The 24194-nt window shown below is 37.9% G+C and overlaps 1 protein-coding gene across 25 annotated transcripts in view; it reads right to left on the bottom strand.

The window, feature by feature from the left end:
- Positions 1 to 24194, bottom strand: part of ANK2 (ankyrin 2) — a 720153-nt gene that overhangs the window by 68526 nt on the left and 627433 nt on the right. For all 25 annotated transcript variants that reach the window (XM_081237049.1, XM_081237043.1, XM_081237038.1 and 22 more), the window contains 4 exons: positions 20793 to 20891; positions 19626 to 19724; positions 11699 to 11771; positions 2067 to 2211 (listed from right to left, as the gene is read on the bottom strand). In XM_081237049.1, coding sequence (XP_081093175.1) covers positions 2067 to 2211; positions 11699 to 11771; positions 19626 to 19724; positions 20793 to 20891 — 416 coding nt within the window. The remainder of the gene's footprint in view (positions 1 to 2066; positions 2212 to 11698; positions 11772 to 19625; positions 19725 to 20792; positions 20892 to 24194) is intronic.

Genomic DNA, 24194 nt, shown 5'->3' with positions numbered 1-24194 from the left:
AGTGTGGACCTGGACAACAGCTCACGTCTTCATTGTTTCATATCCCCTGTCTTTACAAGCTGAGAAGTATTCAGTTTAGGTAGAATACTCCAACCACTGACCCCTGTCTTATAGAAAGTATTGTTCTAAATCTTTCTCAGTACTAAGTACTTTCAAAGAAGGCAAAAGGATCAAATCAAGCACTTATTATTAATAAAAGAAATCAAGCTGAAAAAAAAAAGGATTTTTGGATAACAGTAATATGATTATTCATAGCTTATTATGAATTTTTGCAAAGCCATAAACATTTCACTTTATTGAAATTTGAAGCCTTTTAAGAATTTCAGACTGTGAGGCCCAAATCAATCAGTGTGTCAAAATTCAATATCTAGAACACTGACACCATCACAATCTCCCCTACCCTCACCCACCAGATGGCTTCTCCTTCTGTACCCTGATCCCAAGGACCACTCTCTACCTAAGTCATTGAAGCCAAGGAGCCAATCGAGTCTTCTTCCTCTTCTTCACCCACCTCATGAAATCCATCGCCAAATCTGGCCAGTTTTACCTCACAGATATGTTCTCAAATTTTTCATTTCTAAAACTCTCCCCATGACTGCTACCACCCAGGTTAGAGTTCAAGTCGTGTCCTAGTAACTTCAGCGAACATTACCGCAATAATTTCTCAGATGGTCGATACTGCCGAGTTTAGCCCTTTGACAACTTTCCTCTAAAATTCATCCTCTATATCACTGTCAGAGGGATCCATATAAAATGTAAATGTGACCTCCTCTCCTTCATACTTACACTCCAGCCACACTGCACTATTCTGTTTCTCTCACACACCACGAGCCTTTGCTCACCTTATTAAGGCTTCAAATGCCCTGCCCACCTTTCTTCACCATCATCACTATTATTCTGTCTTGGTTTGGGCTCACTCCCTCCAGGAAGCCTGAGGCTCAGAGCTCCAGTTGCACTCTGTGGGTACCACTAGCTTCATCTCTTTCTCACCCCAGTAGATTCTGAATTTAGCAATTACATATTAGTCATGTTTGTACCTCTGGCACCCACCACAAAGCCAGCCCAGAAAGGCACTCATTACACGCACACTGAATTGTTAAAAAAAAAAAAGATAGGAGGGAGGCATTAGTACTCAAGGGAAAGGCCCAAGAAAAAGCTTGTTTTTGCTAACTGTCCATTCAGAATTGACTACTCTTTAAGGCATTTATTTCTTACACTCCAAATGTGCTGGATACAGCCAAGAATAGAGCCAATATTAAAGTTATAAACCTAAGATAATTGATTAGCAAAAGACATTACATTATATGTACAACCACATGCTTAACCTAAATTAGCAGTCATACTTTTGATGAGGCACCATGGAATGTTCTTAATCAGTTTACCTCAAAAAATAACAAACACCTAAAAAATAATAATAAACACCTGGTATGCTAGTTAGTAATAAACCAAAAAACGGATTGTATATTTCAGAATATAATATAAACCTCCTTGGATTTGGCTATAAAATCTGGGCTCCTTCAGATTTTGCTATGATTGCTTTTGGCATCCAGGCTCTTTAGGGATTCTGTTCTGATTCTTTTTCATGAAAAACTCAGTTGCAGGCAACATTTCCTTCTCAATTTGTTACTTTTTAATCCTCTTCACAACATACTTTTGTTCACAGAAACTATGGCCCTAACAGAAAACCCCAAGGAGATTGGGAGGATCTTATAACTGTCATTTATTAAGAGTGTCCATAAGGCAAAACTGTCCTTTTAATTTGCCTAGAGAAAAAAGTTGCAGATGATAAAAAATATCATATTTTAATGGTTCAGAGCTCTTTACTGATCATGGCTCTGATTCTTACAATGCTTGACTTCCACTAAACTACTTAATCTCTCTAGGCCTTGGTTTCCTTTAAAATGGACACTTGAAGTTGTTAGAGAATGCAGTAAGATAACATGCTAACTGCTGAGAGTAGGGAGATACCTATCGAGTGTCAATAATGGTGTATACCTTTTTTTATTATTATCATAAAAATGTGTTGCACTCACTTCTGATACCAAGGGAAAGCTTTATGTGAATACCTGTCAGAGCGTCCTCCCTCCAAGCTGTATCTCAGGTAGTTCATCCCATCCAGGAACTGGCTGCTAGGTAGAGAGTCATCACCCAGTTCTTTTAGATCCTCAGGTCTAAGGTACTCTCCTCCATCACCTGTCATTGTGTCATCACCTTCAAGCAATCAGAGATAGATGGAGAATTACTTGTTGAATGTAATATCAACTACAAAATATGATTATGATTGTGAAAAAATCAGAATAGCACTGACATCACTGAAACACTGCACACTAGAAAAAAAAAACAGAACACATGCAATTAAAGAGTGCTAAAACTCAGGTAAACAATATTTGACCCATTTTCCTATTACCTACTAAGAAGAAATAATTACCTGAATTGGAATTCTTTTAATATAAGTCAATTTTCTTTACTCATTTCTTTATCGCGATAGCTGATTTATCATGATAGCTGATTTATAGCTTTATATTTAACTTAACAATTAGTACAATATGTAGACAACTTAGCTTCTGTCTATAGTATCAATAATTTTGTACATAATGTCCAGCATTAACAGTCTTTTCATGTAATTGACAATATGCTAAGAAATACTTACTGCTCTAAAACAAATAAGAGGCATATTAAATGGAATAATATGACTTATAAGATTAGCAAAATATGCACATTAGGGAAAGAGCACTAGAATGAAGTAGACAGATTGTGACATTTTAATAAACAACCTGGAATTTACTTTTAAAATCATTACAGAGCATAAAAAGGATGCTTTGTTGGCAACTAGATGGTTTCCCAAAGGTGAGGTACAGGGAAAAAAGTGAGATAATAATTAAGCAGTGGCAAAAAGCGATGACTAAGTGTTGTAACTCTCATTTGGAAGCACAGATGGTATGAGTACATTCCCTGCCCATGAACTGGAATAGGACACTTTCAAAAATACACATTTCGGGAAATTCAATAAATAATACCTCATTCACAGAAATGCTCTCCATACCAATAATGTGCTGGGATGGGGGAATAATTTAGCTGAGAGAAATTATTTCTGATGGTCCTTTAAGAGCACTAATCACACACTGAAAGCCTGATAACCAATGTAAGGGAAAATGTGAAAGAATCTAATTCATTCCTATAATTAAATTAAATATTTATTTTAATCTCATCTGTTTAAAATAACTGTTCTAAATCAATACTAATTTATTTATAAAGATACAGCATTAAAGACTTTTAAGAGGAATACGTCTTCAGCATCTCATTACTTCCCTGTATATATGATCCTAAGAGGCCATAATCAAGACTATTAGCTCTCTAAATTACTGAAAGGCAAAGATAGTTTGAACAAAAGACCTTCCAATAAATAGAAATGTAACTTATTCACCACTAATTTTTTTTCTCAAAATCAATGCATTTAATATTTGGCAGTTACAGATCTCATCATTAAAATTACTTTTTTGCTCCTCAGTGAAATCATTAGATTTTTATTTAGTTTTAGCTAAGTGAATTAGGCTACACAGAGTAGTTATTAAAAGTTTAGTCTTTAAAATCAGATAGACCTGGGTTCACATTCTAATTCTACTACTTACTGGCCAGTTAATCTTCCTAAGCCTCAGTTTCCACAAGAAGAAAATGGGAATGATACTAATAATCTATCTCACGTGTCAGTTATCTGAATTAAATAACATATAAGGATGTATAAGAGTTCTGCAATATAGTAATTGCTGGCTATTATTTTTATCAATACAAAGTGATCTAAGTGTTGACATACCAATGAAATATGACCTAAATTTCATTTATGCAGAATAATTTTTGAAAAATTTAAAGAAAAATAATTGTACTGTTTAAATATTTCATAAACCTGACAACTCTAATGAAAACATGAATGTTTTTTAAATTAATTTTGTTAAAGTGGTTCCCCCCAACTCTTGTATATATTCTCTTCTTCAAAGTGTTCCCTCACAAAACACAATGCAGCAATAGCAGCAATCCAGAGATAAATAACAACATAGATGAACATGAAATGCATGATGTTGGTGAACTTTAAGAGCCAAAAAGGTCAGAGGAGGGAGAGATCACTTTAGAATAATGTAGTGGGTTGAGTAATGTCTCCCCTGCCCCCAAATTTCATGTCTACTTGGAAGCCCAGGATGTGGTCTTGTGTGGAGATAGGGTCCTTGTAGATGTAAGTAAAGTAAGGATTTAGACGAGATCATACTGGATAATTGCAATGAGGGTGTTTTTTACAAGAGGAAGAGAAGGACACACAGAGACAAAGAGGAGAAGGCCATGTGAAGGCAGAGGTTGGAGTGATGTGTCTACAAGCCAAGGAACACCAAGGATTGTTGACAGGCACAGAAGCTGGAAGAGGCAAGAAAGGGTTCTTTCCTAGAGCCTTCGGAGGTTAGCATGGTCCCACCATGGACTTCCAGCCTCCAGATCTGTAAGAGAATGAATCTGAGCCACCAGCTTGTGGTAATTTGCTGTGGTAGCCCTAGGAAATTCCCAAGGAAGCTGGAGAAGGAATCACTGAAGAAGGAATGGGAGCTGGTCAATTGCTTGGGGGAAATTTTCATGGGCAGAGATGATGGTATTTCAGGTGAGAGGCTAGTGTGTAAAGGGTCATGGAGGGCAGTAAAAACAGTATGAATAAAAGAGTAATATGCATTACTTACTTAGAGAATACTAAGTGGAATAACTTAGCAATAGTCAGTGTCCATGTTAGTGAGCAATGGCAGAAAGTCCAGGAAGAAAGCTGGTGTCTGAACAGAGTGACAAGATCACGAAGCTTGGACATTTTATTATAGGACTTGTAGGACTTATGTGTTCCACTATTTCCCCCTTCTTGTTTAATTGGTAAATCTTTATATAGGAGTATTTTTATGAGTCAAATAAGTTGGGATCCCCATTGTTTTATTTCTGGGAGAAAAAAAATTCTAAGATCAATCCTAAGACTTGGTTTACCAAAACACAGGCATTGTCTGGTTTGGATATAAGCCTAAATTATTTTCAGAAAAAAATATGCAAGTCCTGTTAACATTTGAGAAAACTAAGCCTATTCTTATTTATGAAAAAGTGAAGGGAATGACTGAATGCAGGATGTCATATAATACAAGCTGTACCTTATGAATCCCTTGAGCAAGAGGCCTACAAAACTATGTAAAACCCCAAAGCCTGCTTGAATATACTCTCTCTCTCTTTCTCTATTCCCCACTCTACTACCCCCCCACCCCTAATCCCCAAGAAGCTAAAATAATTGAGCTTTGCTTTCTAGCATCTAATTCCTAATTTCACCCAGATTAGGGCATCATGCCCATCCTCAGAGTCAATCTGCTTTTGCATTTCATCTTGCTTCTCCTAATTTGCCAGTTCTCACCACAGTCTCTTAGAAACCAAGATGGTTACAGAGAACACAGACAACTCGAAATAAGCTTCAATTTCTTGGTTCTTAAAATTACTCAAAACTCCTTAATACAGTAGGGCCTGCACTTCAAGTTTTCTGTCTTATTCCTCTTATCTTCCCCTCTTGCTATTCCTTGGTAAAGAGAAGGTTTATAAGAGTGAAGGAAAGAAAAGAGAAAAGAAGGAAATCTAGCTGGATTGACTCCTAGTATGGAGAAGCAAGGCCCAGTGTCAGCAGTTTTATCTTGTAAAAGATGCAAACAAACTACATGAACTTAACTTTCCCCGTCTTGCGCATAAAGAAACTTACTATAAGACAGAAGGAAAGCAACTGGAAGAGTACATTTTTAATCAAATGTATCAAATTGTGTGCCTCTGGTGTTGAGTCAATGTACAATTTCAAAACCCCTGATTACACTGAGTTTGTGAAATAGTGGATGTCCTTTACATTCTCCCTCATTTCTGCATTTTGATAGCTTTATTACAATGCTATCTGACTAAGACAGCTGCTACATTAAAAAAATCCCCTCCTAGGTTCTGTGTTACCAAATGTGAAGTTTAGGGGTTTGGGGACACCTATGGTGGCCTTAGGTGTATATCCTGATGTCTTGATTATGTCTCAGAGAGAAATGGCCCAAAGATGCAAAATCCCTAAATGCTGTTGTCAGTGGCCAGATGCTAACCCAATGTTGGAATTAGCTGGAAAGGTACCTGTTTAGGTACTAATCTCACCAGTGCTACCATAAAATGTCTCTCCCAGGATATGTGTGTATAAAGCATGCTATGCAATAGTACATATCTGCAGTGTGGGATGGAAAGTAGAAATGCCTGTAGAAAATGAAAAATCAATTTGGGAAAAATATAATACAGCTCAACACTTTAAATGTTATTAATGTGTCCAAAAAATAAGATAATCATTTCCTTGCCTTTCATCTTGGTAAGTGAGACGACCTCTACAGTCCAAGTCTAGCCTATCCCGGCCTTTAAATCCTCATCTTCTTTCATCTTCCTAGATACCTTGTCTGCTAGACCCTTCATCTTCAACCTCTACTTCTCTGTCAGCCCCTTCTTTCCACAGTAACATCATCCATATTTCTGCCATCTTTGAAATACAGCTTCCTCCAGCTCTTTAGGCCTTCTTTACTTCACACTCTGAGTCCTCTTCCTTTCATAGTCAAACCTATTAAAAGAGGCTTTCTATTTTACAAATTAATCAGTGGCCAAGAGGTGATTTCTTCTTTGGAAAACTACCCTCCTTAATTTCTCTGACATAAATCCCCCCTGGTCTTCCCCCTACCTCTCTGAGTCTTTCTTCTCAGTCTCTACTCTCCTTAAATGTTGATACTTCCCATTTGGCTTTTCTTCTCATTTGACAAATTATCATGTGTTTTTAAAACTTCAAGGACCACCTATATTTTGCCTACACATATATCTGCGTCTATTCCAAACCTCTCTCACAAACTCAACATGCACATCAAATGCTTCCTGGACTCCACCTGAACTTCCTATAAGCATCTCAGATTCAGCATGGTAGCACACAACTCATCTTCTTCCCCACCCCACTCTCTGCCCATCTGCTTCTCTGCAAATTCCCTACAGCAGTAAATAGTACAACTACTTCCCTACCCTAGCCAAGGTGGGGGGTGGGGAAGGGATGAAGGTCTGCTTTCAAATAAGATTTTGAATTTAAATATTTAATTCTTGTTTGAGTACAGTTCTATTAGGCTTGGAAAGAATTTTGCATAACTCAGAAAGCTTATGAAAGAATGGTTATACCCTAACATACTTTCTTTTATCAACTTACTTATTTGATGTAAAACAAATAAACAAAAAGCAACCCCTATTTTTTTGCATCATAACAAACCTAAAGTGAATTTCCTTTTTGTTTCCTATACTTGAACAACCCCTTCCCTGCCATTACATATTTACTTACTTAATAGAATTCTGACTTCCAGGTTTTAGGACTTAACTTTTTTTCATTGTATTCTCCAATCTTTCCAAACAATTTTATGAAAACCCTTTCCTACTAATTGTATAGCATTGATGTATTACTTGCTTTTAAAGTTTCATGCTTTAATATCTGGAAACTACAAGATTCCTCAGTGATAGAGGCACATTTAGCCATGACCAGCCTCTATAAGACACAGATCACAAGAGTATGGGAATAAATTAAGATAAAGTAGGAAGGTCCCAAGGATTCTTCATTCTGACAACTTTTCACAGTGCTGGGAAGAAGGAGATTCTCTGACATGTCACTGAGCTCTCTCTCTCTCAAGAATACTCAGCGCTTCTGCTGATAAGTGGGTAAAGGACTGAAACCTCGGGTGAGGAGCCCCGCTAACGTCAAGCATCCACAGTGGAAGTGTGTCAAGAGGAGAAGGTAGATGTGCCTCCGTATTTCATCCCAACACTCAGTCATTCTGGAGTTCTCTTGATTATTAGTACACATCGTCCCAGAGAACTAGTGGAGAAGTTTATACAAACCACCCACTCACAAATCTCTGAGTATAAGGGATATATGGGTCACATTTCCACAGGTAATTTAGTTACACAGGTGTATAACCCCTGAGCCCTACCATATAATTTATGGCTATGGAGCTGAGTCAGCAAAGACAGGAGTCAGCTCAGGATCCTATGAAAATGTAGAGGATTACATTTACAGCTTTGTTTTAGTCTTCACAGTAGAATATTCCTAGACTGAATTCCCATTTCTCTTTTTCTTCCATTTCTCTGCCATCTTGCTCCATCAGGACTCATTTACATCATGACTGAGCTATTACAACAGCTTCCAAAGTGGGTTTAGATTCCACATTCACCACTTAGTAGCTCTGTGCCACTGAACAAACTACTTAACGTGTTTAAGCCTTAGCCTCCTCATCTTCAGGTGAGCCTTTCTCACCTGAAAAACAAATGAGGGGAAATCCATAGCCTATCCTATATGGATGCTGTAGGGATTAAATGAGACAATGCACCTAGCATTGTGATGTCTAGTAAATGCTTTCTCTTCTCTCAGATACCTACTTCCTTCCAATTTCATCCTAATGCACTCCTTCGGTGTGCCACTGCTGATTTAATCTTTGTACGAAACAGGTTTAATTGTTTCAATCATTAATTGAAATCTTTAACACATCCTAATTTCCTTGACTTTTCAGTTGATATTCCAAACATTCCACAGCGAAGCCCCGTGTGTTTTAATGTATCAGCCAAAATGAATGACTAGATTATTTTGTCACTCTGTGTCTCTCTCTTGCCCTTTCCCATATGGGGACCTTCCCATACTGTTCCTTCTCCACTCCCTAAAACCTGTGCCACTCTCCTATTTATCTCTCAGCTTTCAGCAATTCCTTGAGACTGTGCTAGGTCTCTCCCTCTCTAGATTTTCCCAGGCAGATATGAAAAGTAGATGACATAGTGTCTTTAGCTATGCTTCATTAATTTATACATTACCTCTCCATATATGTTCACTTTTGATTCCCCCATGGTACCAGTCATAGAGCTTTACACACAATAACATCACATTCACTATCTGTTGATTGGATTCATGAGTGGAAAATTCTGATTGCTTCACTATAGCAAGTTAGCCTGAAAGGACATCTGTACTTGGTTTGGATATTCTTCTCAGTATCGACACATAGACTATCATTAAAATAGTAGAGCCGTAAAGAAAACAGGGACTGGCTAATACTATCCAAATACATGTGGCTGCACTTTGTCCATATAAATAAATGATGGTAGGTTCTGTGAAAACATTTTAAGAGCACACAAAATTAAAGGATTGGCAATGTCAACTAGTCAAATTCCTTTATACTAATTGTTTGTACTAAAAAGTTACTTCACAAAACTCAAATATATTCTATACAAAAATATTATTCAACTTGAATTTCTTTCTGGGGAAAAATGTTAAGTTTTTGGCTATATCTAGACATGGAGAGCTTCCTCCATCACCATGAAAGATATTCTTGATCATTAGCCAACATTCCTCTCAAATCAAGAGTTCTTATCACTAATAACTTTTAATATATAATAGTTTTAACAAAAGTGTACAAGATGTTATAGCTAGGTCTTATATTATGCAATGGGCAGGTCCAAGAGGATGTTTCACACAAATGGAATTTCTAAAAACCCAGTAAATACTTTGGATGCATTAGCTATTGGAATTCTTTAACAATTATTTTGGGAAAAAATAACTATTTTTAAATTAAATAATCACTATCTAATTTATCTGATTTATAAAGTTAGATTTTCATGTAATAGGTTTGCTTAAAGTGGTACCACATATACTTTGGAAACTTCTTGCTAGATAGAATATTTTATATTATTCATTTTTCCCTATATGCCAAAGTGCTCCCTAAATAATTTTTAAAGGTTACTTTATTCCTAGCTAACTTTTAAAAATTAGATTATAACTACTAACTTAATATATTTCTAACCACATCTAAAATATATCTTTATCCAGGAATGGGATGACTGCATATCAAGTAGTCTAACGTAGTTGTTAACATGTTCATGCTAATTCAATGTCAACTTAGCAAAAAATTAATTTTTCTCTAAATTTGTATTCTAAGAAGAAATATTAGTTTTGGGAAAATATTTATATAATGTTCATTAGATAATTTAATTATGTTAATAGGTCTCAATAATAGTTTCAAAAATCATTAATAGTATAAGCAATTCATGGTGTCAAGCTTCCAAGTTAATAAAAATCTACACACCCAAATGCACACACAAGCAATTCCACTCATATTACACATGCTATTTCAAAAAACACCAGATTAGTATTAGGCACCCAAATTTAATTAAGCTAGTTGCTTCTAGCCAGTTAAGAAAAATTAAAAGCAAAGACAAACTTTCACTTCAACAATTTCCTCTAAAGGTACCTGAATCACTAAGCACTTCCCCATCAATAAAGTGGTCACCAAACTGTTTAAAAGCTGTTCAACATGTAAGTGAAGACAAGAAAGAAGATCACATGAAACAAAATATAGTGTGCATGTACGGATGCTGAAAATTGGCAAGTATTACCATGGAACGCAAGATTATTATAATAAATACTTGGAACCATTAGCTTTGGCAATACCTTTTAATTTACTTACAATAATACATTGACCCAACATTTGTTTGTTCTTGTCGTAAGTTCTTATAAAAGCTGAGACAACTCAATGTCTCAGGTGAATTAACAAATTGGTTCCAAATAAGGGCGTCTCAATGTAAAGTTTTACCTTCTGAATACATCTTGAAGAACCTAAAGAAATACTTTTAATATTTCTCCATAAAAGCAGTTAGTATTGGGCCTACTACTAGGGTCAGTATGGCAATAATTTTTCAAACATGTATACTTATGTACATGCATTCATGTATACATGTCATGTCATGTATATACATACATATATATTTTTCTAACAGGTACACTTCACCAATAGCTGAACTACTGAAATCTGGTTGCATACTTTATGTGCTGCATTCATGATTATTTCAGCAGATTTTTCTTTTTGTTCAAGAAAAGTCAACTACTCTAGTTGAAGTAGAGGTGGGGAGCCAGAAACCCTGCTGGCAGTACCTCTAGCATGATGCCCCATACCCACCCCAAGGCAGTCACTGGTGCTCCTCGTAGAGCTTCTCAGACCTTTGAAATCCACTGGCTTAGGTAATTTTTATCAACTCTAAAACTATAGGGGGCATACAGTTCTTCTGATTTAAAGAATCAAATTCTTACGTTGAATTTGTATGACTTACTGCTGCGCTATTTTTAACCTTCGTTAAGGCTCTTTTTTTCTATATATTTATTAGTTTTAAAATATTTTTTTCTATATATTAGTTTTAAAATATATTCTGTATGTTTGAACCAATTAGAAAGCAGAGATTTCTCAATATACCATTGATAGAGTATATGTTAAGTTCTTTTACTTTAAAGCATTTTAATAAAAAATGTATTTTAGCATAGTTAAAACATATTAAAAATAATTGTATTATCAGGTAGATATTTTAACAGATGGCCGACTTCCAGTTTCTCTCCCTTGTCCTAGTCCTGTTATTTAGTAAGTGATTAAAGATAACAACAGTTGAAAATATATAAACAAAATCCTCCCTCCCCCAAATTGAAAAAGTAAATGTATTGAAACAAAGGTGAAAAGGTTACTTTAAGTGCTAAGATGCTGTCATCCACATCCACTGTACCAGCTTGTTTCCTGAAAAAAATGATGGTTTCCTTTGTGTAAGACCATGACAGATGTCATAGAAGAGTGAATAAAAGTCTTACCCTCTTCATCAGAAACATCAAGAACCTCAGTCATGGTCTCTGGAACATTTAGCTTGTGTTTTTCAGTGATAGTCTGGAAAGACAAAAATCATTAATGTTCAACTTAAGAACAAAAATCAAACAAAAGATCAAAAGAATCACAGAGGAGGCCATAGTCAACAGCATCAGCAAGCGATCAGGCCCCGAGCACTCCATCTTCTCCACATGGACATTTTGGAAGCTTAGTCTCTTATTCTCCTTCATGGAAACTCATTTGCTCTTTCTGAAGATAAATGATCATTTACTCCAGTGAAGTTGTACAAGAGAAAGTTCATTATTTTGAATTCCCATTTGCAAAATAAATTCTTTAGCAATGGCATTAACAGCCATATTGAGAAAGCAGATTCAGGTTTTCAGGGCTTCCCTAAAATGAACTAAGTAATGTCTCCAGAAAAGCTTTAAAAAGAAGCAGTGAATATATGCAATTTATGAAAAACAAAGCCACTGGAATGAAGTTGTAAACAATGTGAAAGATATAAACTTTGGGGCAGAAAATGTGATGCATCTCTTCTGGGATTAGAGGATCAACAGTGGAGAATCACCCATCCTTATAGTCTTTCATTGGTCTACAATTCTGGCTTGCTGCTTATTTGCCTTCCATAATAGCCCTCCAGAGTTGTCAGATCCACTGCCTTCCATCCCTGATGGATGATGTAAGGTTAAGAGACCAGGCTCTGGAGTCTGGCTACATGGGTTCAAATTCTAACTTCATCATTTATTAGCTATGAGGCCTTAGCAAGTCCCTTTGTTTCTCTGTGCCTCAATTTCATCATTTGTAAAACAGGATAATAATACTACTTCATAAAATTGTTATGAAGATTAAATGAAATATATAAGAGCTCTAAGAACAGTGCTTAGTATATGTTAGTATTCAATAAATATTAGCTAGCATAATTTATCATCACTATATTTTGATATTAAATTAATCTTAAAAACAAAGGGCCTCCGAACTTTTTAGTCATTCAGGCACTCAAGAAACATTCTGAGTGCCTATTGCATGCCAGGCACTGTTTCAGACACCAGGGATACCACAGTGATAAAAAAAAAAAAAGGATAAAAATCCACATCTCATGACTTGAAATATCACCTAAAGATAGTTGAGTCTCAAATTCCTGTCTCTAGTTTCTGCATTGAAAGTGTATTAAGTACATCAATTGGCATTGTTATGAGAAATTTAAAAAACTAATCTCCTGAAATAAGAGTAAAATCTTCAACTAAAGCCACCAAAATACAGCAAATAGGTTGTCTAGGTTGTTAAGCTTTGCTACCTAGAGACTACAGACTTGTTTGGCTACAATACCCCTGCCACCAACTCTTTTTTTTGCAAAAGCAGTAGAGAACTTCAAATAATTTTACAGGGAAATTCAACTGATTAATTTAAGAATACATTTACATACATGGGTATAATTTCTATATGTTAAGAAGGACTGATTAAATCACAATGTGATACTGTATAACCTTTCAGTGGCTTCCCATTTTCTTCAGAAGAAAACTTAATACAGTTGATCCCCGAACAATGCAGGTTTGAAACTCATGGGTCCACTTACACATGGATATCTTTCAATAGTAAACACTACATTACTACATGATACGAGGTTGGTTGAACCCACGGATGCAGAACCATCCATACAGATGGCTGACTGTAAGTTATATTCACATGAACTCCCTGGGTTGTTCAAGGGTCTGGCAAACTGGCTGGGAAGATGCCTGGTGATGTAGTAAGGAGAGGCAGGGAGGTCTCATCCCTCCACCACACGCTACAACCGTGCTGGCAGCCATGTTCTCTTATGCCTCTGCTTTTTTTCCCCATATATCCTTTTCTTTACCAGAAATGTTCTTTCTTCTCTTGTCTTGGCTCATATAAGATGTAACTTCCTTGGAGAAACACTCCCTGACCCTCCCCAATGAATGTGTTTGTTCAACCGTGTTTATCTGCTGCTACCCACTCCTATAGCATCATGTGCACCACGTCACACACACCTGTACGTGCCCCCTCCACCTCCCACATGAGTGTGAGTCATGAAAGAAGTTGTTTCCACAGAACCTGAAACATAGTAGGGGCTTCTCAAATACATATTGGAATAAATTGATGACATAAAATTATGCAAAATACATTTAAAATCCACATAATGACCACATAGATTTTCTTTGGGAAGAAAAGAAAAGGAAGAAATGCAGAAAGGAAAGAAAGTCTCATGTTATCCAGATGAAGGCACAATTGAAGACTAGAGTAGTAAACTAAGCTTTCCAGCATGTTGTTTCTGATGTCTAAATAATTCCATAATGTCTTATTCACTGAAAACAGATTAAACACTGTAGGAAAGACAAAAGCTTCTATCCAAAGTTCTGGAGAATAACAGGTAGTCAATAAGAATTTGATGAGTGAACAAACTTAAAAATACACCATTTAATTATAATATTAATTAATTTATGAATTTAATACAGAAAGATGATAACCTAAGTTCTATATTAACGGTTCTCAGCTCTACCTGCATATTATAATTATTAGAGAAACTTAAAACATATTGTTGCTTGGGTCTCAACGCAAGCCAATTAAATCCTCATCCCTGAAGAAAGGGCCCAGCTATAGGTATTTTTTAAAGTTCCTCAGGTGGGTCTATTGTGCAGCTCAATTTGCAACCCATTTTCCTGCATTAGGAAAGTGTATAGATTGCAGAAAAATGACTTACATTTAAAATAAAGGATAGAGACAATGACACTCAATTAAACTATGACTTTTGGGGAAACTTTTAAAATAAGTGTCTAAATGTACATTAAATGATTAAAAATTTTAAGGGATACCTACTGCATTAGATCACTCCAGAAAGTCCATTTTTTCAGAAATGTTCTAGAGTATTTGCCCTTCATAGGAAACATTTCCACAAGAAGATGCTTCTCCATTTGAAAATAACTGATGGAAATACACTTTAAATGATTAAATTATATTGCCTGACATTCTCAGTTTCTATTTTCAGATGCTGATAATGTGACTATATTTTCTTTGAACTTGTGAGAGTGGAAATAACTTTGCTTTAGTTTGGTTATTGAATGCTCTTAAGGTTATTATCAGCAAATATATGTGGCAATAGAAAAAGTAACACTGATCATATTGGTCATGGATATTTTTTGGTGCAGATATTAAAACTGCTTTCTATATACGATGTAGTAAATATAGTATGCATTAGTACATGACATAGTGCCTGACCCTTAAAAGGTCGTCAGTAAATATTTGTTGAATGGATAATAAATAAGTCTTCCCACTCATTAGTAATGTGATAAGAAATGAAAAAAATTGTCCCTTTAAATGAAGTGTCCTTTGAAAACTTGATTAGCTAAACATAAATATGGTTTTATGCAAGTACATCTGAATAGCCCAAAGAAAACAAGGATATAATTAAATGATCATGGGCATCTTCTTCTGCTATAGAATCTCAGATTCTATGGTCAAGATTAGAAACTACTTTAAAAGTTAAAATGAGTAGTGCACGATGCATAAGTTTAATAGGATGTAATTAAATCATATAATGTGGCAAAACAAATAGAATGCGATAGAAGGCAGACTTAATAATGAGTTTTTAACATTTATCATGATGTAGAAAATAAAACATGAGTCCTTACATGGTGTTTTATAAATGGGGGATAATATCTGCTTTTTTTGTGTGCAAAAGAAAAAGTGTGCTTTACTGCTCTTCATTTAGCCCATCTCTCTGGTCAACCACTTCCTTTGTACCACTTACTCAGCAAGGCACAATAAGTCACAGCGTGGCAAGTGACCTTGGCTAGTATGCCACCTTCTAGTGCCCACACACATTGGCTCCCATCAGTGCTACAAGCTAAACCTGGTTTTGCTCCCAAACCCTCTTATACCAATTGTACATGTTAACATAATTTTTATATATAAGTTAAATACTACATAGGTAATATTTTTCTTAAAAACTAAGGTAAATGGTTTGCAAAGTCTCAACAAAGGTGAGTCTCCAAAAATAACTGCTACTCAGGTGTGGTTGAGACAATTATAGCACGTTGGGGAAAAAATGTCAAAAGTTTAAAAAGGTTCTGCACTCAGAATAGTGTCTCTTTAAGATAATACACAGGATAAATTTTATATAGATATAGATATTATAGGATAGACACATACACACACACAATACAGTATGTATTATAGACGTTCTTTGTTCAAGAAGGACAACTTAGCCTTCTAGTCAATGGACCTGTATTCAAAGAAAGTTCTTGACTCCACTTAAAAAGTGTCAAATGACTTTACATGTATTTATTGCACTGCCACTTTTATGATTCCCATTTTAACTGACTTATGGCATCAGATAAGATTTAGAACCAAAGCTTAAATGGTAATATAACTATAATGTCATTTTTATTTTAGTAGCTTATTCAGTAATTTATGCTCTATATATCAATGATTATATGCAACGATCACTTTAAAACTATGCAAATAATGGATGATAGCTGATCAGTAAGTAAAGGTATGAGTCATATCTCACAGTTCTTCCAAACTGCATTAGGAGACTGAGCTTGCTGGCTTCTGCTGCCAGAAATGTGTCCCTCCCACTCTGATGTCCATTCCGGCAAACAGACAATGATTGTAATCCCCAGAGAATGCTCAACTGTCTCATATCCTCTGCTAGGTCTTACGAAGTAAAGTTAGAAAAGCAAAGGTTAAGGAAACAAACCATGATTCCAAAAATGTCTCACAAATTTCTGAAGCAGTGACTTTTCCTTTACAAACTGCTGCCTTACTCTTCTCTCCACACAATGACTTTATTCATATTTTGAGGTGAAGAATTCTGGAAGGAGGAATAGCAAAGGAAACTTTCTCTGATGGCAGAGAACTCACATTGCTGCTCAAATGGCACATCGTATGAAGCCGATGATGTGAAATTCGTATGTTAGATGTATGGCTGTTCAACTAGATGTATGTAGTTCAACTATTACATTCAAATGGTAGTAACATTAAATTTAATTTGATTAATTTTACATAATTATTGCCTTGTGCTATTTGCCTACCACCAGTGAGTAGTTCCAAATTATTTTTAGTGAATCTGTAGATTTTAGAAAATGATACTGAATATGATAATTCCATGAAAATCAATAAAGGGCGTTATTTAAGTGAGTTTTTAAAAGTTGAAAATTCCTGGTAAGCTACTTTTAGCAAAGCCAAGATCAGCTATATCAGAGTGGTTAAGAATATGGATTTTGGAATCTGACAACCTAAATTTGAATCCTAGATCTACCCTCAGTGTCTGACATATTTGTAACTACTAAATTTTAGTTATAGTTTTTAATATCATTATGTGGGAAAAGAATGAATGAAAATCTCTTCTGAAAGAGAAGTATAAAGTAAGAAGACTCACATCACAGAAGGAATAAGTTCATATTTTCAATCCTTAACCCCAAATTCCATTTCACAAAACAATAAAACTCACAGTTCTAAGAATCCAATTCTAAGAGAAGAAGAAAGATAGGGCAGCATTAAAAACATGTAACCAATAAAACTACCCATTTAGATAAAGGGGGTACTTGTTTAGTTAATGTGGGCAATGATTTCTTATTTTCCCAACTGAAAGCAGACATGCTATTATGTTTTACATTTGTTTGTTGGCTTTTCACCTAGAAACTTGATTTCTAAGTATGGTGGTTTTTGTTGGAGCAATGATTAGCTAGGCAGCATAGAGACTAATAGTTACCAGAAAAGAAAAAAAGCTCACAGAGTGTTTTATGAGGAGTTTTCACACCCCCCTAGAGCTACATGTGTGGAGATATGACCATAAGTCTGATTTCTGACAAGGTATCTGAGAACTTTAGCAATAGTATTTTTTAAAATTCCTCCTCTTTTTAAATATAGACCTGTATAGTTAAAGTCATTCACTCTAAGTAATATTTATGAGCCTGAGATCTCTTTGAAATTAGACATGTACGTTCTATAATTCTATTGATATTAAACAAGAATTTATTGATATTTTCTTACAAAACTTAATTCTCATTCTTCACTCCCACTACACTGTAAATTGCTGGTAGGGGGGAGTAGTGTTTTCACTGTTGATGACACTTCAGCACTGAGCACAGAACCCAGCACATATTTTATATCCAATAAACACTAAAGGAATGAATCAATGAAATGAATGAAAGAAAAAGCAGGTCAAGATAGCTAAAAGATGCAAGTTTGCCATCTAGTGGTCATCTGATAAAAGTGTACATGCATAATTCCCAGAACATGCAAGAGGCAAAGTTGAGAGAAAACATGACTTCTAAGAACAAAAGTGTTTACCCAATCTTGCCACCAAAACCTTCACTTATCTGTGGTGTGCACATTGTTTCAAAGATGCCAAATAAAGATATATGTACAGGTCCCCAATATGAAGATTTTCCTGGTATAACAAATCATATAGTAAGAAAAAGCCATTACGATTCAGCCATATATAGTGACTCAGAAGTATAGTGCTAGGTGATGACAAGACTTGTTTTTCTCCCATATAATTTATTGACACTATACTTTAAATCTTTAAAAATATTGTGGTACACTGGCCAAAGATTTTGCTTGAGAAAGCAAGCAGTGCCATTCTCTCATCTAAATTCAGTCTCTGTCTTGTAGTTCATTAATAAATCATACTCCACTCTATTTAAAACTCCACATCAAACCAACTACCTCAATATCTGTCAACAGGGACTTGCTGTCAGCCTGAGGAACAAAATTCCTTTCTTTTTCCTTACATCTATCAAAAGAACCAAGTGTTCCAAAACTCGTTTTTACTAGAAACTTTACTAGAACCTCATTCAGAATTTTATATTTGTTGATTCATGATCTGATTGTCTCTCAGGAACATCTAAATGTTCTGCTGTCGGTCTACTTTTCTACTTTATGAAGAGAAATTAAAGAGTTGATGCTTAAGGAGAAAAGTTAATAAATATATGCAAAGAGAAGAGCACTTTCAGCTGTGAGTTTCCTCCCAGGAGGCCTCCTTTTAAGCTTTGCTCCAGCTGAATAGCACAAGAGCATTAGGACTCATTAACATCACGTCCTCACTCTTCCAGAGTTTCTCTGGCAAAGGCCAATGATGATCACTGTTCTCTCCTAAAGAATCAGCAGTCATATTCCAAACAGTGAAAATAAAAAATGTTAAATATTTATTCTGTCAAGATACAGACACAGGGCTTCCCTGGTGGCGCAGTGGTTGAGAGTCCGCCTGCCGATGCAGGGGACGCAGGTTCGTGCCCCGGTCCGGGAAGATCCCATATGCCGCGGAGCGGCTGGGCCCGTGAGCCATGGCCGCTGAGCCTGCACGTCCGGAGCCTGTGCTCCGCAACGGGAGAGGCCACAACAGTGGGAGGCCCTCGTACCGCCAAAAAAAAAAAAAAAAGATACAGAGTTTCTCTCTTAAGCACATTCGATTTTCTTTTTGAATAAAAAATAATCAGAAATAGGAAGAAAAGCAGGATGAATTGTTCTCACTGGGAGTGCATCTGACCCAGTCGTGAGCATAGCAGGGATCAGGGTCTTCCCAGAGTCTGGCGTGACCACCGAGCTAAGATAAAAAGTTTGCTGTGGAGTGTCCTACCACTTTGCCAGCGGTAGGTGTCACACCCAACTACAGCAACAGGGCAGAGGAGCCAGAAAAAAAGCAGTCAGTCACAGAAAAAGGAACTAAATATTATAAAATTACATTCACACATTTTATATGGATTTATGTTGACCAAAGGAAACTGAAATCCCTGTTACTAGTTGTGTAAATGCCTTTACATCTGCATACTTCAATGTATGCTCTACAATAAAAGAAGTTCAAAATCAAAAGCTCAAAACATTTTGTAAGTGAAAATGTCTGTGGCTTAACAGCCACGACAAGGGAGCCGAAGCCGATGGGTTCGTTTCACTTACCGTGGTGGTGGTGGTGACCTCCTCGGTTACAACCTTCAGGGTGTCCACCACGGAGATGTAGCCCAGACGCTTAGCAATCGCCAAGGCAGTGTTGCCATTCTGAAGACAGAGTGAAAGAGAGAGTGAGAGCCGGGAGGGAGGACGGCGATGTGAGCCAATGAGCTCACCCTCGGCTCCACATGAGCCAGCATTTCCTTCCAAAACAGGCACAGCTTAGGAAAATCACTAGTTTTTACCATTACATCTGAATCTTCTTTGTAACTTCTTTAGACTATAGCCCAGGTCACCATGGTAACACAACAAGCTGCAGCTGCTTGCTCTTTCTAATAAGAAGCGCTTGACGGCTTTAACCCTGAAGTTGTCAAACCCCTCTCCGAATCCTGTACTATGCTTAGGAAAGTAACTCTTGAACTGAGGATGAGGCCTCCGAAGAAAACTATTCAAGTACCAAGTACACTCTCTCCTCAACAGAGGTCAGGCCATCTGTTGCAGGTAAGATGTTACCGCAGGAAACGCAGTAACATATTTAGCTGCAGCTGTGCAGAAGCTCACTGTGCAGCAAAAGGACACAAGCAAGCAACGCAGGCTCCAGCGGCCACTGGGGATCCCGGTTTGTTAAATTGCACCGCTTAGTTTACAATTCAATGGCTCCACATCCCAAACAGCTTAGTCTGAGCCAGCAGCCTCGGAAACTGTGCTCCCTTAAGAAGGCCGGGCGGGAGGGGCGGACTCCGCGCCCAGCCGAGAGCCAGCTGGAAGCCGAGCTCGTTCCGGCAGCTCGAGCGCAGGGCCCCCTCCCGGAGGGAAGACTGGGTCAGGCCGCGGCGCTCCCGGGACGAGCGCTCCCTCCCGGGACGAGCGCTCCCTCCCGGGACGAGCGCTCCCTCCCGGGACGAGCGCTCCCTCCCGGGACGAGCGCTCCCTCCCGGGACGAGCGCTCCCTCCCGGGACGAGCGCTCCCTCCCGGGACGAGCGCTCCCTCCCGGGACGAGCGCTCTCAGCGAAATCCCAGGCTGATTTCTTGAAATCCCAGGCTTTCCAGAGTGCGGAGGCTCATTTAAGGAGGCTGTATGGGGACTCAGCTCAGCCAAGCGGCCCCCCTGGAGGGGGATGGGGGCGAGGGCAAGAAAGGAGCTGCGCGGAGAGGGGCAGCCGGCGCCGCCTTACCGCGGTGGTGGCGTTGGGCTTGGCCCCGTGCGGCAGCAGGACGTTGATGATGTGCGTGTGGCCCTGCTGGGCGGCCTGATGCAAAGGCGTGTAGCCGTTCTGCAGACGACGGTGGCGGCAGACCGAGCAGACATTTGCAAAAGGAGGAGGAAAACTAGGTTAGCCTTTATTTTGAATTTCTTAGTCTTATTTACAACCAAACCATCACGGATGCCTGCGTCTTTGGAGCACAGTATCACCAGCAGCCCATTTTCTCAGCAGCAAAACTCCCCCCCACCTTATCGTCTGCTAAACAAAGAGGCTGGCTTATGAAGTAGCAAGATTAACAGACTCCAAATCATAACTAGAGTTATATTTTCACCAATTAGCATTTTAGTTAGCATTAAAAATGTGTATGCTGAGAGAAGATTTATAATGAGAAAGAGCATTGTCACAGTGATTTCTTCCCTAGGAAAAAGGAACGGTCAAGTGTTTCACTGAAGCTTCGGAGGATCATACAAACCGCTGCTTGTTCATCGTGACTTCCTTCATCATTAACCTCTGGGCTAGCTTTAAGAATTCTAAGTTAATGAAAATAAATCTAAATCTTATATTCCTTTCAGAGAACACCTCAGTCAAAGACGTACACACTTAAGAGAAGAGAAGATTTCATTGGAAGCTGAGTGGCCCACTTTCAATTAAAAAATGTCTTTTAAAAGTAGGTTCTTTTTAACATTCTAGTCTAAACTTTCACTCAGATGAAAGTTCTGTAATCCGTGATTTGTGAGGAATTGTTGTTGAGGTTAGTGGGAAGCCAATCTTGCTCAAAACTCTAGTGGGTGGTGGGTATGGTACAGGTTGGTTGCATATGCACATTAATTAAACTGCATTGCAATCATTGGAGGCACAGCGAAACATTAATAGCTATTGTGTATTAAGCATCCATTTTACGCCAGATATTGGACCTTATATTTATTGTCTCTCTCTTTTTTTTTTTTTTTTTTTTTTTGCGGTACGCGGGCCTCTCGCTGTTGTGGCCTCTCCCGTTGCGGAGCACAGGCTCCGGACGAGCAGGCTCAGTAGCTATGGCTCACGGGCCCAGCCGCTCCGCGGCATGTGGGATCCTCCCGGACCGGGGCACAAACCCGTGTCCCCTGCATCGGCAGGCGGACTCTCAACCACTGCGCCACCAGGGAAGCCCTATTGTCTCTTTTAATCTTTACTACCATTCTGAAAATGAGAGTGCTTGGTACACAGTAGGTGTTTTATAAATAATGGGTGCCTAAATGAGGGCATGAACAAATGTCTGAATAAATAATTTTCTCCCCATTTCAGAGATGATGAAACCGAAAATAACAAGGCTAAGTAATTTCTTCACAGTCATTCAAGGTTCAGATCCTATGTAGAAGAGCATGATAGACAATGACTACCAGATTACTTTTTTATTGTCTACCTGCCTCACCCCCGATAAAATTTCATCCATGTATGTCAAACCCAAGTGTCCTGGGCACAAAGTCCTGAGTAGCCCATTCATACCTTAAACTTGTAAGAGTATATGTCCCCTATATCTAGTGTCACTGCCTCCTCATGACCAACAGGCACATTTGCTTCTCCTGTCTACATGAAGTGTCTGTGCTGTTGAAAAGAAAACCACAGGCCCAAAATGGAGTCACTTATGCTAAGCCACACCACCATATTGGGGCTTAATACCTAACCTAATTGAAATTTAGTCTTAACCAGGCAGTCAAGAATTTTCTAGTCAATACCAATGAGGCAATACATTCATTCCCCAAAGGAAGATGAAGTAATCTGCCACATAGACCTTTTCTGTCCCCCATACATAGGTTATCTAAGCCTGAAATAATCTTGCTTGTCCTGCCTTTAAAAATCTTTCCATTTTGGTAGCCCTTTGGAGCTCCTCTCTACTCACTAGAAGGATGCTGCCTAATTCGTGAATCATTCAATAAAGCTAATTAGAGCTTTAAAATGTAGTCAGATGAATTTTGTTTTTTTAACAGAGTTGGTGGCAGCAGTGTGATCCAAAGTGGAGTTCTGATGGCATTTTGGGACAACAAGAAACACAGTCGTGATACCTGCAAACTCCTATCTGAGTTCACTGTCTTTCTCTCCATTTCTGGGGGCTGTTGGTAAGTTCCTCTCAGTTTGAGCTCCGCTCTTTTTGCATTGAACTCCAGATCTAACTGGCTTTCCAGTTGGTTCCCAATTTGTTTGGAATCACTAGTTCCATGTTGGGTACTTCTGGTAGTCCTGACCACAATTTCCTATTTGATTGGAAACCCCAGCTTATGGTTCTGTCCCTAGATTCCATGTTGGGAACTGCGAGCTACAGTTCCCCATTTGTTTGGAATCAGTCCACAGACCCTATTTGTTGAGGTCTGCTGGTTCATTTCTTCACCTCAGTCTCAGGTTCCAAGTTGGGAATTGTTGGTAGTGTACCAGGGCCTTTTTCTTGGCCAGGCTGCAGTATTTGGTATTTACTGTACTTAATTCTGCAGTGTTATGGTACACATACTTGTTTGTCCTGTTTTGTGTAGATAAAGGCTAGCTAAAAGAGATGGGATCTTTAATTTCTAAAGAGTCAAGTGCACCACCTTCTGGCACAACTGCCTATTTTATGTCTAAGAACTATAATCACAGAAGCTATACATATCTACAAAAATGTCAAAATCTTACTGTGTCCTGAGAGTTTTACCTGGTAACTATCATGTTGGGGATCCCCAAAATATGACCAGACAGAAATGTGGGTGACACTCCATTTGTGGCAAAATATGGCTGGACAGAAATGTGAGTTGAACCTCATATGAAGCTAGGGTCCTACCAAACTACTGCCAGCCCTCAGGGAAATTACAATGGCCATTATGAGGAACATTCCAATTAGATAAAATCTTTTAAGAAGTGAACTTAAAAGCAAGGGATACATATTTTAATTGGTATGCAAAAGCCTCCAAAAGGCTTCAAAATTCCAAAATAGCTCCATTGAAAGTTCTGTTGCAAAGAGCTAAGAAAAAATTAAAGATATAAGAGGTTCCTAAAACAAAAGACTGTAAGACTGACATAACTCCAGTGCTCCCCTCTTTCCTCCTTTACTTAAGTATTTATTCTAGTAATCCTGTCTGAATTGTCTTTTCCACTCTAAAGAGACCAGGAGACCGTAAACAAAAGCCCACCATGTTATTGGCCTTACAGACACCATGTCTATCTTCGAAGGAGGGCCCCCATGTGGACACCTCTCAGAGTTGATGAGACTTTGAGGGATTTTCTGGTAAACTGCTACACTATGCCCTTAAACTGCCAAGGAAAGCTAAAATTAAAATGAATAAAAAACAGGAGCCTGCAGAGGGGATCCAGGGAAAAATGGCAGAAGCCAGGGAAAGGTAAGAATTCTTACCAAACCCAGTTCTA

This window comes from Mesoplodon bidens (assembly GCF_964165515.1).
Source record: "Mesoplodon bidens genome assembly, chromosome: 1".
In the NCBI taxonomy this organism is placed as follows: Eukaryota; Metazoa; Chordata; class Mammalia; order Artiodactyla; family Ziphiidae; genus Mesoplodon; species Mesoplodon bidens.
Note: the sequence above shows the minus strand (reverse complement) of the source record. Positions and strands in the feature narration are given on the sequence as shown.